A 12,473-nucleotide genomic window follows, 5' to 3' on the forward strand; every position below is an offset into this window, starting at 1 on the left:
GGAGGTCACAGGAACAGGAGGCAGCCGCAGGATCCAGAGTGAGCAAAAAGCCAGAATGTTTATATTTGGATACAGGCCATACACCCGCAGAGAAACTCCCTTTCAACTGATTGGCTACTCACAGCAGATTCAGTCATGGGAGTGGTCACATATAAACACTGGGACTCATGGCCCACCTGAGTTGACACACAGTCTTAACCATTACAATGTGTTTTCATTCTTGTTTGATTCTAGCAATTTTTTGATTCCATCTTTGATTTCTTCCATTACCTAGTGATTTTTAAGCAGAGTGCTATTCAGTTTCCATTTAATTGATTTTTTTTCCTTTCTGTTCCTGTTGTTAATTTCTACTTTGATGGCATTGTAATCAGAGAAGATACTTTCCTTTATCTCAGTGTTTTGGATTTGTTGAAGGTTGCTTTGTGGCCTAAGATGTGGTCTATTCTGGAGAATGTTCCATGTGCATTGGAAAAGAATGTGTACTTTGCAGCTGTCTAGGTCTATGCATATATGTCTATGAGGTCAGGTTGGCTTATTGTGGCCTTTAAATCTTCTGTATCTTTTTTTAGTTTCTTTCTAGGTGTTCTGTCCTTTACTGAGAGAGGTGTGTTGAAGTCTATTATTGTGGAACTGTCTCTTTACAGTGCTGTTAGAGTTTGTTTTAGGTATTTTGGAGCCCTGACATTGGGTGCACAGATATTTATTATGTTTATGTTTTCATGATGAGTTGTCCCTTTGATCATTATATAATGCCCTTCTTTGTTTTTTATGGTGGATTTTGTTTTAAAGTTTATTTTATCTGAGATTAGTATTCCACTCCTGCTCTTTTTTGGTAGCTGTTTGCTTGATATATTTTTTTTCCATCCTCTGATTTTTAATAAATTCGTGTCTTTGTTTCTAAGGCGTGTCTCTTGTAGACAGCATATTGATGGAGCCTGTTTTGTTTTTTTTTTTTAACTATTCTGTCACCCTGTCTCTTTATGGGTGCATTTAGGCCATTTATGTTCAGTGTAATTATTGATAAGTGTGAGTTTATTGCTGTCATTTTGTAGTGCCCTTTTTTGTGGTGCTGATGTTTTCTTTGTTCCTCTTACTCTCCTGTGCTGAATTCCTTTTGTTTGTGGCTTTTTTTTCATTTCTTTTGTTTCTGTTGATTTTGTATTTACTGAGACTTTATGTTTTTCATCTTTATTTTCATGAGTAGGTTTGTTAAATTTCTTTGTGGTTACCTTGAAATTTACGCATATCTTCCTTAGTTTGAACCAGTCTTTTATTACTTGGTATTGCCTTACCTTCCTCTCCATTAGAAAGTTCTATACCTACACCATTTATTCCCTTTTACTGTTCTGATGTTGTCATTTATGGATTAACGTCTCTGGTTCCCTGTTGTAAATCTTTTAATTTTGATTAATCCTTGAGAGTACATTACCTAAGTAGGTATATGGCTGATGCAGTCTTGCATCCTAGATCCAGGCTGTCATCTGATGTTGGTTGTTCTCAAACTGAAGGACTCCCTGTAATAATTCTTGTAAGTTTGGTTTGGTTTTTACATATTCCCTTAATTTCTGTTTATCTGGAAATGTCCTAATTTCACCATCATATTTGAATGAGAGTTTTGCAGGATATATTATTCTTGGCTGGCAATTTTTTTCTTTCAAGGTTTTATATATGTCATTCCATTGTCTTCTTGCCTGCATGGTTTCTGTTGAGTAATCAGAGCTTAGTCTTATTTTTTCCCCTCTGTGTGTGACTTTTCATTTTTCTCGAGCTGCTCTCAGGATTCTTTGTCTTTGGTTTTAGCGATTGTGATTTATGATATACCTTAGTGATTTTCTTTTGGGGTCTGTCCTATATGGGCTTTGTTGAGCTTCTTGGATGGTCAGCTTTTCATTTCTCATGATATTAGGGCAGTTTTCTGTCAGCAGTTCTTCAATGATCCTCTCTGTGTTTTCTGTTTTCTCCCCCTGTTCTGGAACTCCAATCACTAATAAATTTCTACTTTTGATTGCATCCACATCGTTCTCAAGGTTTCTTCATTTCTCTTCATTCTTTTCTCTGATTTTTCCTCAAAGTGATATCCAAGTATTTGTCTTCAGTTTCACTGATCCTCTCTTCCATTGTTTCATACCTGCTCTTCAGCCCTTCTATGACACTGTCCATTTCTGGAATCGTGTTGTTTATCTGTTTTTGAATGATTTCTAGTTGTGAATTTTTGACATTTTGTTCCTGTGTTATTTTTCTGAATTCGTCCATTGTTTTGTCTTTCTTTTCCAAGATTTTTCTGCCTTTTTCCATGATTTTGTCTATTTTTTCCTCACTTTTGTCTACTTTTTCCTTCAACTCTTATATACCTCTGAATATTAGAGATTTGAACTCCTTGTCTGGTAGTTTCAGAGCCTTTTCTTCTACTTGAAGGTCATCTGGTGTTTTATTTTGGACACCTACTGGAACCATCCTGTCCTGTTTTTTAATATGGTTTGATATTGTCTCCTGTTTTTTGGGAACATTCAGTAGTTATTTTCTTCGTTTATTGATTGTAGATTTGTTTCACCCTGCTTTTTTGTTTTATTTGGTTATGTCTGAGCAGGTTTGCTAAGCGTTCTTTGCTGTTTGCTCAGACGTGGGCACGAGACTACTCACTACCTTGTCTAACAGGCAGGTCCAATCACTCAGCTGTGGTGCAGTAGGGCACGTCCAGTGGAAGGGGGTGGGCTTTGATGGGTTGTTTGTGGTACATACTGGGGCCACCAGGGCGGGGCCAGGGGTCACTTCAGGGCAGGTTCCAGTAGATCATACCTGTGCTGCTCAAGGATGTGATGTTCAGTGCATGGTACAGATGGGAGGAGGTTGTGATGTGTGGAGCTAAGTGGATGTGGGAAAGAAGAGAAAGAGGTAAGAGAAACAGGAGCTAAAAAAAATGCTGGGGGAGCCTGCCGTTGGTGTGGCACATAGCCTGGGAAGTTGTGTTCCACTGGGAAGTTGTGTTCCAGTGGCTTTCTAGCCAAGCATTGAGGCACAGCCCGTCAAGAAGAGACAGGTATGACATGCAGCTAGATGGGCAGGAGAAAGTAAAGAACAAAGCAAGAGAATTAAGAAAGTACATAAAAATGAAAGGAGACAGAAAGTTATAAATGGCTAGGTGGTTGGGAGAAAGGAATTGAAGGAATGTAGAGATAAACAAGAAACTGAGAAAAAAAAAAAGATGCCAGGTGGTTGGGAGGAAGGAAAGGAACAGAAGTAGAGAGAGACAAGAAGCCTAGGGAAAAAAAGAAGAAAGTAAAAAAAAAAAAATGCCCCAAGGGAGCCCAGCAGAAGTGGGTCCCCAGCTGAGTGGCGCTGCACAGTCCATCAAGAAGGAAGGGAGATGCCACATGGCACCAGTTGTTCAAGAGAAGGGTAAGGAAGGGAGGTAGAGAGAGATAAGAAACTGAGTGAAAAAGATGAAAGACAGAAGAGAAAAATGCCCCAAGGGAGACCACCGGAAGTGGGTCCCCAGCTGAGTGGCGCAGCACAGCCCGTCAAGAAGGAACAGAGATGGCACACAGCATGAGATGTTCAGGAGAAGGGTAAGGAAGGAAGGTAGAGAGAGACAAGAAACTAAGAGAAGAAGAAGAAAGAAAACAAAGGGAAAAAAATGCCCTAAGGGAGCCCACCAGAAGTGGGTCTCTAGCCGAGTGGCACTGCAGAGCCCGTCAAGAAGAAGTGGAGATGGCACACGCCACCTGGTGTTTGGGAGAAGGGTAAGGAACGAAGGTAGAGGGAGACAAAAAATCGAGAAAAGAAAAGAAGAGAGAAAGAGGGAAATAAAAGATATCCCAGGGGGCCCACTGGTGTGGTGGTGTGGACCAGGGAAGTAGCTCCCTGCAGTGTAATAGTGCACAGTCCGTCTAGAAGGAGCAGAGATGGCATACAGCACCAGGTGTTCAGGAGAAAAGAGGGGAAGTATGGTAGAGAGAGACAAGAAATTAAAAAAAAAAAAAAAAATTTCCAAGGGAGCCCACTGGCTTGATGGCATGGACCGGGAAGTGGCTCCCAAGCTGCTAGGCACTGTACAGCTCATCTAGAAGGGGCAGAGATGGCACATAGTACCAGATATTCAGGAGACAGGAAAAGAAGGAAAGTAGAGAGAGATGAGAAACTGAGAAATGAAGAAAAACAAAAACGAAAAATGAAAAAAAGAAATGCACCCTCAGACTCCACCAGTGTGGCGGCCCGGACTGGGGAAATGGTTCCCAAGCTGAGCAGCAGTTCACAGCCTGTCAAGAAGAAGTGGAGATGGCACATGGAGCCAGGTATTCAACAGAAAGGAAGGAAAGAAGGTGAGGGAGAGAGAAGAAACTAAAAGAAGCCAATAAAAGCAACAACAGCAACAAAAAAATGACACTGAAGGAGATGGCTGGTGTAGGCGGGGGGAATCCAAACATCATGGAGCTGGTGCCTCCCTGGCCGAGCTACCTCGGCATGCTGGGAAGCAGCAGAGACTGAGCAGGGGGAGAAAGAGTGGGGGATGGGAAAACGTATATCGCTGGTTACCAGGTGCTCTGTCCCCTGCTGGGAGCTCTGTAAAGCTGCCTTCCTGTATACCCTGTCCACAGATCTCAGTAGCTTAGGAATCCAACATGGCAAATCCACACTGCGTTAGCTGATGGGGACCTCCACTCCGTATCTCTCCTTGCTCTCTGTCCTCTGTCAGTTTCTTATTCCATTTGGTGCTTTGTTGAGTTCTTTATCTCTTCATTCGACGCTTAGGGTTCCAAGATTGACGTTTGTCTCTGTTTTGCCTAGTTTTTTGGGTCAGAAATTCAAAATCAGCTCCACTGGGTCAAGTCAAGGTGTCAGCAGGGCCAGTTCCTTCTGCAGGTTCTCAGAGGAGAATCCATTTCCGCGTCTTTTTCAGCTTCTAGTGCTTGTCTGTATTCCTTGGCTTGTGGCTCCTTCTTCCATCTTCAAAGTCTCTGCTTCCATCATCACATCGCCTTCTCCTCTGACCCTGACCCCTCCTGCATTTCTGTTATAAGGACCATTGTGATTACACATGAGTCCCTGGATGGTGCAAATGGTGAAGGTGCTTGGCTGCTAACTGAAAGGTTGGAGGTTTGAGTTTACCCAGAGGCACTTCAGAGGGAAGGCTTGGCGATCTTCTAAAAACTCAGTGATTGAAAACCCTGTGGAGCACTGTTCTCTGACATACATGGGGTCACCATGAGTCAGAATCTACTCAGTGTCAACTGGTCCTGGAGATTACATCAGACCCACAGAGATAATGTTTCCATCTCAAGATCCTTAATCACATCTGTGAAGTCCCTGTTGCCATACAAGGTAACATTCGCAGGTTCTGGGGATTGGGGACCATTATTCAGCCCACCATATATAGTAATCTACGCATGAGCTTCATCATTCAGTTTCCTTTGTGAAAAAAATTACTTTTCCCTATCTCTTGGTGAGCCCACCTTTCATCCCCCAGATTTGGGTAAGCTGCCAGATTTTCTCCACAGTAGTGATCGACTTCTGGATCCTGATTCACTGGGATTTTTGTCTGGATTTGATGAAGGGTGTAGGTGTATGTACGAAAGGTTTTTATTATTCACAGTGGGGAGAAGTGAAGTTTATATTGCTGGCCTCCCTGATTCTATATATTGATATTATGATTAATAGTTTTTGACACAAAACTATTTTGAAATATGAATCTTTCATGATGTATTTTGACAGCAGCAATGTCATTCTTTTAGCTGCTCTAACATGAGTAGGTTACAGGGACTACTGGCTTAATATTCCATACCCAGGTAATCAAGCAAGGATGTCATGCCCAGAAATATCACTAAATGTCAACCACAAAATCTCTTTAAAATAAACTTGCTCAGAGGATTTGAATCCTGTTGCAGTTTTGAAATGTACATTTTTTTAAAGACAGGGAGCCCAAAGTTATTTTTTTCTTTTTCAGAGATGCCAGATGGATGTTGAATTAAGTCCAGTTTTTAGTTTCTTCAGATAATTTGTTAAGTGTGTGGTGGTGATTTGGATTCTGATCAGTATGTCGCGTGTACTCTTCCTCCTCTAGTTCCCCACAGCTACCCACCCCTTGGCATCAGCGTGGTTGCCTTGGTACCTGTTCCTGAAGGATGTCCGCAGTGAATATGGTTGTTTAAATAGCTCGACTTGTCATCTAAAAGTAGAAGTCATTAACAAGATGCTGTTTGGCTAGTGGTGTCTTGAACGCTGTTTTAACATTTTTCCTATTTTATCACCTTACTCCTAGTGTTTACTCATTTTACCACTGGAAATTTCAAGGCCTGGTTCATACTATGGATCTGGGGAAAATGCTAAAAGTTTTCCTTACAAGGAAAAAAAAAGTAGTTTGAGTTGGACACTTTGTATATTTGTGTTGTTGTTGTTAGGTGCTGTCAAGTTGTTTTCAACTCATAGCGACCCCATGTGGCAGAGTGGAACTGCCCCATAGGGCTTTCTTGGCTGTAATCTTTACCGGAGCAGATTGCCAGGTCTTTATCCCTCGAAGCCGCTGGATTAATTCGAACTGCCAGCCTTTTAGTTAGCAGCCAAGTGCTAAATGGCTGCGCCATGTATAGTTTTAGAGATGTGAAATTCGGAATTCCAACTCCATTATTACTTCACATGATCCATAGTACTGAATTGCTCAATTTATGTGTTTGCATTTGCAGTTCAGGATTGAACAGCCTTCTCCTGTTTCTAAAGAAACTGAATCCTAAAATTCCTGCTGGCTTCTTTTTGAACTTTGTTGTTAGTTGCCATTGAGTTGGCTGTCACTCAAGACAACTCTGTGTATAATAGAACGAAATTTTGCCCAGTCCTGCGCTGTCTTCACAATTATTGGTATACTTGAGTCAATTGTTACGGCCACTTTGTATTTTACATGTCTTCCAACCTAGGATATCATCAGGAAAGACCAATTGCTAGAAAAGGACATTATGTTTGGTAGAGGGTCAGCGAAAATAAGGGAAACCCTCAGTGAGATGGATTGACACAATAGCCACAACAATGGACTCAAACTTACCAATGATCATGAAGATGGCGTAGGACCTGGCATTGTTTCATTCTGTTATACATTAGGCTGCCATGAATTGCTGCTTCCTCGGCGGCAGCTAACAACAACAATCCATCCTAGGAGGTTCACCTTCCAGCACTATAGCGAACAATATTCTGTTGTGATCCATATGATTGTCACTGGCTGATTTTCAGAAGCAGATCTCTAGGCCTTTCTTCCTAGTCTGTCTGAGTCTGAAAGCTCTGCTGAAACCGAGCACCATGGGTGACCCTGCTGGTATTTGAAATACCGGTGGCATAGCTTCCAGCATCATAGCAACATGCAAACCACCACAGTACCACAGACTAATAGACGGGTTTGAAACTTTAATTGGCCTTTAATGTGATTCTTAATTGGACAGAGCACATATTTTCTTGGAAATGGTAGGGCATTTGTTTTTCAAATTTAATGTAAAAGTTGAATACAGTGCTTTGGGAGGATTTGTATCGATTCACGTTATCTACTACATGTAATTATAACTGAAGACGCACCCAAGCAGAACATTGTCCCTCTTCCCACCCAGGTGAGCTGACTTAAAGTCTATAGCTGTCACTGTAGGTAAGAAGGTAGCATTGGGTTCCTTTGCTAGTGGGCATCTCTGCAAAAACTACCAACTGGCAGCTTGTGTTGTGAGAGATGCACATTAATTAGTTACTTGAAAATCTTCTGGAGTTCAGAGTGTTGGTTTTGATAAAGAGAAAAAGGTTTAGTAGTATGCCATCTTGTTTGTAAAACAGTCAAATCATACGCAACTCATTATAGAGTAATGGATCCTGTTTTGTTGTTAAGAACTTGATCTTTCTTGAACCTAGTAGCTCACTTTATCTAGTGAGCACAGAGAACTGACAGTGAAGTTTATTTTTAGGAACATTTAAGTTTGTAGATGGTAGGTAGGGAGGTGAGCAAAGGGAAGGGAGACCATTTATTTTGCCAAATAATTCAGTTTGGGAAAAATATTATATTGATGTTTGTCTTAGTTGTCTACTGCTGCTATAACAGAAATACTGTAAGTGGATAGCCTTAACAAACAAATTTATTCTCTCACAGTTTAGGACACTAGAAGTCTGAATTCAGGGAGCCAGCTCTGGGGGAAGGTCCTTGTCTCCTTCCAACATCTGTGGGCCAGGCATTCCTTGGAGATCTCCATGTGTCTTGGGATCAATCTTTACCTGGGTCTAGGAGGTTCTTGACGCAGAGACCCTGGTTCCAAAGGATGCGCTCCGCTCCCAGTTCTTTCTTGGTGGTGGTGAGGTCCCTTTCTTCTCTGCTTGCTTCTCTCTCCTTTTATCGCTTTCAGGATAAAAATGTGACTCAGCAAGGGTGTGACTTGAGTCACGCTGTCTTCTAAGGCTGTGACTCAAGATACACCCCACACTGATCCTGCCTCATTAACATATAGAGGTTAGGATTTAAAACACATCACAAAATGGAGGATGATTACATCAAATCACGAAATGGTGGACAACCACACAATACTGGTAATCATGGCCTAGCCAAGTTGATACATATTTTGGGAGGACACAGTTCAATCCATGACAATATTATAAAAATAATGTGCTTTTTTTCCCCAAAATTAACTCATTAAAAAAGCTCAAAAAATTTGCTCAGAGTCTCACCACCTTGAAATTAATGTTATGGTGACCATTGTTCAAGATATTTCTCTGACACAGACAGAAGGGTGAGTCAAAAGGAACAATGCTGATAAGAAAAAAACAAAACTGTACAGATAAATTTACAGTAGTAAATTTTATTTAGATTTCAGAGGGAAATAACATGAAGAAATCAGTGAGGTTTTACTACGTCTGCCCAAGAAATATTAAAGTATTCCTAAAGATTACTCAAAAGTGAAAATAAAAGTTATGGACAACATTGAGAGGAGATAGATACACACACATATACATATGAAACCATATTTTAAAAATGCACTTCTTTTTTTTTTTTTTGGAGCAGGTTTAGGTTCACAGAAAAATTGGCACAAAAAGTGCATAGAGTACCCAAATTCCCCTCTTCTCTCTGCACAAATTCTCCTATTATTAACATGTTGCATTAGTGTGATACATTTGTTACAATTGGTGAACCTATTTTGATACATTATTAACTGAAGTCCATAGTTACATTAGGGTTCATTCGTTGTGTTGTATAGTTCTCTGGATAAAACTGCATCTTAAACTACATGTTTTGAAATAGATTGATAGCTATTTGATTTATTGCTTTTAGTTGGCCAAATTTAATAGTCAAGTAGCCCCCCCCCCCCAGATAAGATTCAATTTGTTATATATCTTCAGTTTTTACATTTTTGAGAATGTTTGTTCCTTTCTTGTTTGATAGATAATTTGTCTAGGTATAAAAATCTTGAAAAGAAATCACCTTTTCTTTTTTAGAACTTTGTAGACATTGTCTGCTGGCACTAATGTTGTTAAAAGACATCAAAGGACAACTTGATTTTTCTGCGTACTAATTTGCTTTTTCTTTCAGGGCGCCCATAGGATTATTTGTTTTTTTCTCTCTCTCCCCCACTGTGGAGCCCTGGTGGCATAGTGGTTAAGCGTTTGACAGCTAACCAAAAGGTCAGCAGTTCGAATCCACCAGATGCTCCTTGGAAGCCCTATGGGGCAGTTCTACTCTGTCCTACAGGGTCACTATGAGTTGGAATCAACTCAACAGCAACGGGTTTGGTTTGATTTGGGTCCCCCATTATAGTTATTAAAGCATAACATACATACAGAAAAGTGTATACATCATAAACTTATAACTCAGCAAATTATCAAAATACAAATCCTCAGGTAACAACTATGCAAGTCAAAAAATAGAATACCACCAGAATCTCTGAAGTTCTTCTCAAGCCTCGTTCCAATCATTATGCCTTCCTTTCTGCCCAAAAGTTACCGCTAATAATATTATTTAGCTTTGCTCTTTTTGAGTATTATATAAATAGAACCATTCCTTATGTATTCTGACTTCTTTCACTTGACATATATCCACATTGTTGCATATAGCTATATTTCCTTCATCTTCGTTGCCACCGTGATATGAATTATCTGTGTGCTGGCCCCAACTCTCATTTGGGCTACATATTTGCTTAAGCAACATCCCTCTCACTTTACAGACTTTCCAACTTCGGTGCCAGCAGTAAAATTAGAGATTCTCCTTGTGGTAATGTGTGACCACTGCATCCTTTTCCTCATTCCTGTCACTTCCCTTCTGTCAGACTAAAAGTTCACCCCTTCAACTCCTCTTCTACTGTATGCTGTGGAAGTGGGTTTTTCTGGGGTATTCACTAACCCCCCTTTTCTTCTAGCTGCCCTTAGCACTTCAACCAACAACTATTTGATGGAGCTCTTAGAACCGTTACAAAATTCTTTATTGTATTTGAATTCTGAAGAGCTATATGTCAACTGAAGGAGTTCTGGTGGTGCAACAGTTAAGTGCTCAGCTGCTAACCGAAAGGTTGGTGGTTCGAGTTCACCCAGCAGCTCTGCAGGATAAAGACCTGGCTCTCTGCTGCTGTAAAGATTATAGCCTAGAAAACCCTATGGGCAGTTCTGCTCTGTCACATGGGGTTGCTATTGAAATCAACTCAGCAGCACCCAGCAGTACCTAAGTACAACAACATATGCCAACTACCAATGTTCTCTCTCATTTTGGTCTCAATTTCTCTGTATTCAGCTAATGTTTGTCATAGTTTATGGTGCAGGGTGGTGACTTTTTACTTGTTTCATTTAAGAAATTATTTTATTTAATATATTTTATTCTCTCCTGGTAGATTTTAAGAGTCCTCTAATTTTATTCTATTTAACTGGATATGTTATAAGTTATCTTAGGAAGAAGTATTTTTAAAATCTAAAGCTGTTAGTGCAAAGATTTACTAATATAGAAAAGTACTGGCTCTCAGTCTGTCCCCACTTTAGTCACCCCAGTATTGCACCCTCTACCCTTCTGAGTTCACCTTTTCTTGCAGGCCTGTCTCTCTCTACTGTCCTGCTTTAGCCCTGACACCTGCCAACCTAGCTGAAGCTTTCCATTCTTCTTGGAAGCCAGTTAACTCAGAAGAGTGCTTTAACCAGAGGGGGTAAATTATAGTATGAGGCTAACTTTGTGTTCCTTTATAGGTTTTTAATATCAGGGAATGGAGAATTATTGTATGCTGCCTTGGAGTATGAGCTTAATATTATCATTCATCATCAAAAAGCATCTGAAAACTGCCATCAGACCTCCTGCTCTTATGCTTCATTGAACTGTAGTGAGGAGCTTTTTGGTTCCAGTGTGTAATTTGGTACCAACATGGCAGCCCCCAAAGATACAGTTGTAACTGTTAAAATGTATTTCTTGAAAAAATTATACATAGTTAAAAAATTTAAAGTGACAGCAACGTTTTTGAGAACATATTTTATCTAAAGGATGAAAAATATTGAATATAATTGAAGAAAAATTTAACTTTTATGTACATATCTTTTTCTTTCCAATCCTTGAAAATACATCTCTACTCCTGAAGGCTGGGCCTGTCTATATAACCAAGGTTACCCATATTTGGCAGTGCCAGTAAGAATAATGAAGTCAGATTGCCATGCATTCTACTCCTTTAGCTCAAATTCCATCAAGTATATAATAAATCATATGTTATGATATATAAAATATAGTAGTTTGAATTATATAAAAATAATGGGCTTTTCAGATAGCCTGATTTCCTCTCACCTCTATCCAGAATATTGTCTGTTTGGCCTTTCTATAAGTGTTACATAGGCCCATTTCTTGAAGACACTTAAATTCAAAATTTTGAACTTTTTAACTTCTGAGTTCTAACTCTGTATCCCCAACTTAGCTAGTCCTTTCGCCTAATGTTCCAGATTATTTAAGTGCTTGGTGTGTATTTCCACTTTGATGTTCCACAGGCAGATAGCATTTAACGTGCCTTCAATTGTGCTCATTGGCTGCTCTTCCTGAATTCTGTATTTAAGTTGCTGAAATTGCCATTCATGCATTTATTGTTTTCATTATTTAATATCATGTACAGATAAAACCTAATCTCCTTTGCTAGTATGGCTTATAAGGCTTTTTAAAAAAAAAATTTTTTTTATTATACTTTAGATGAAGGTTTATAGAACAAATAGTATCTTATTAAGCAGTTAATACACATATTGTTTTATGACAATGGTTAACAACCCCACAACATGTCAACACTGTCCCTTCTCAACCTTGGATTCACTATTACCAGCTTTCCTGTCCCCTCCTGCCTTCTAGTCCTTGTGTCTGGACTGTTGTGCCCCATTAGTCTCATTTTGTTTCATGAGGCTGTCTAATCTTTGGCTGTGGGGTGAACCTTAGAGTGACTTCATTACTGAGCTAAGAAGGTGTCGGGGGCCATACTCTTGGGGTTTCTCCATTCTCTGTCAGGCCAGTAAGTCTGGTCTTTTCT

The 12,473-nt window shown here is 39.9% G+C and overlaps 1 protein-coding gene across 1 annotated transcript in view; it reads left to right on the forward strand.

Moving 5' to 3' along the window:
- Positions 1-12,473, forward strand: part of RSU1 (Ras suppressor protein 1) — a 255,071-nt gene that overhangs the window by 99,241 nt on the left and 143,357 nt on the right. Inside the window, 1 exon segment of the mRNA XM_004391258.2 lies at positions 6,328-6,366. Within this exon segment, the coding sequence (XP_004391315.2) occupies positions 6,328-6,366 (39 nt within the window).

This window comes from Trichechus manatus, unplaced genomic scaffold, assembly GCF_000243295.1.
Source record: "Trichechus manatus latirostris isolate Lorelei unplaced genomic scaffold, TriManLat1.0 scaffold00075, whole genome shotgun sequence".
Taxonomy (NCBI): Eukaryota; Metazoa; Chordata; class Mammalia; order Sirenia; family Trichechidae; genus Trichechus; species Trichechus manatus.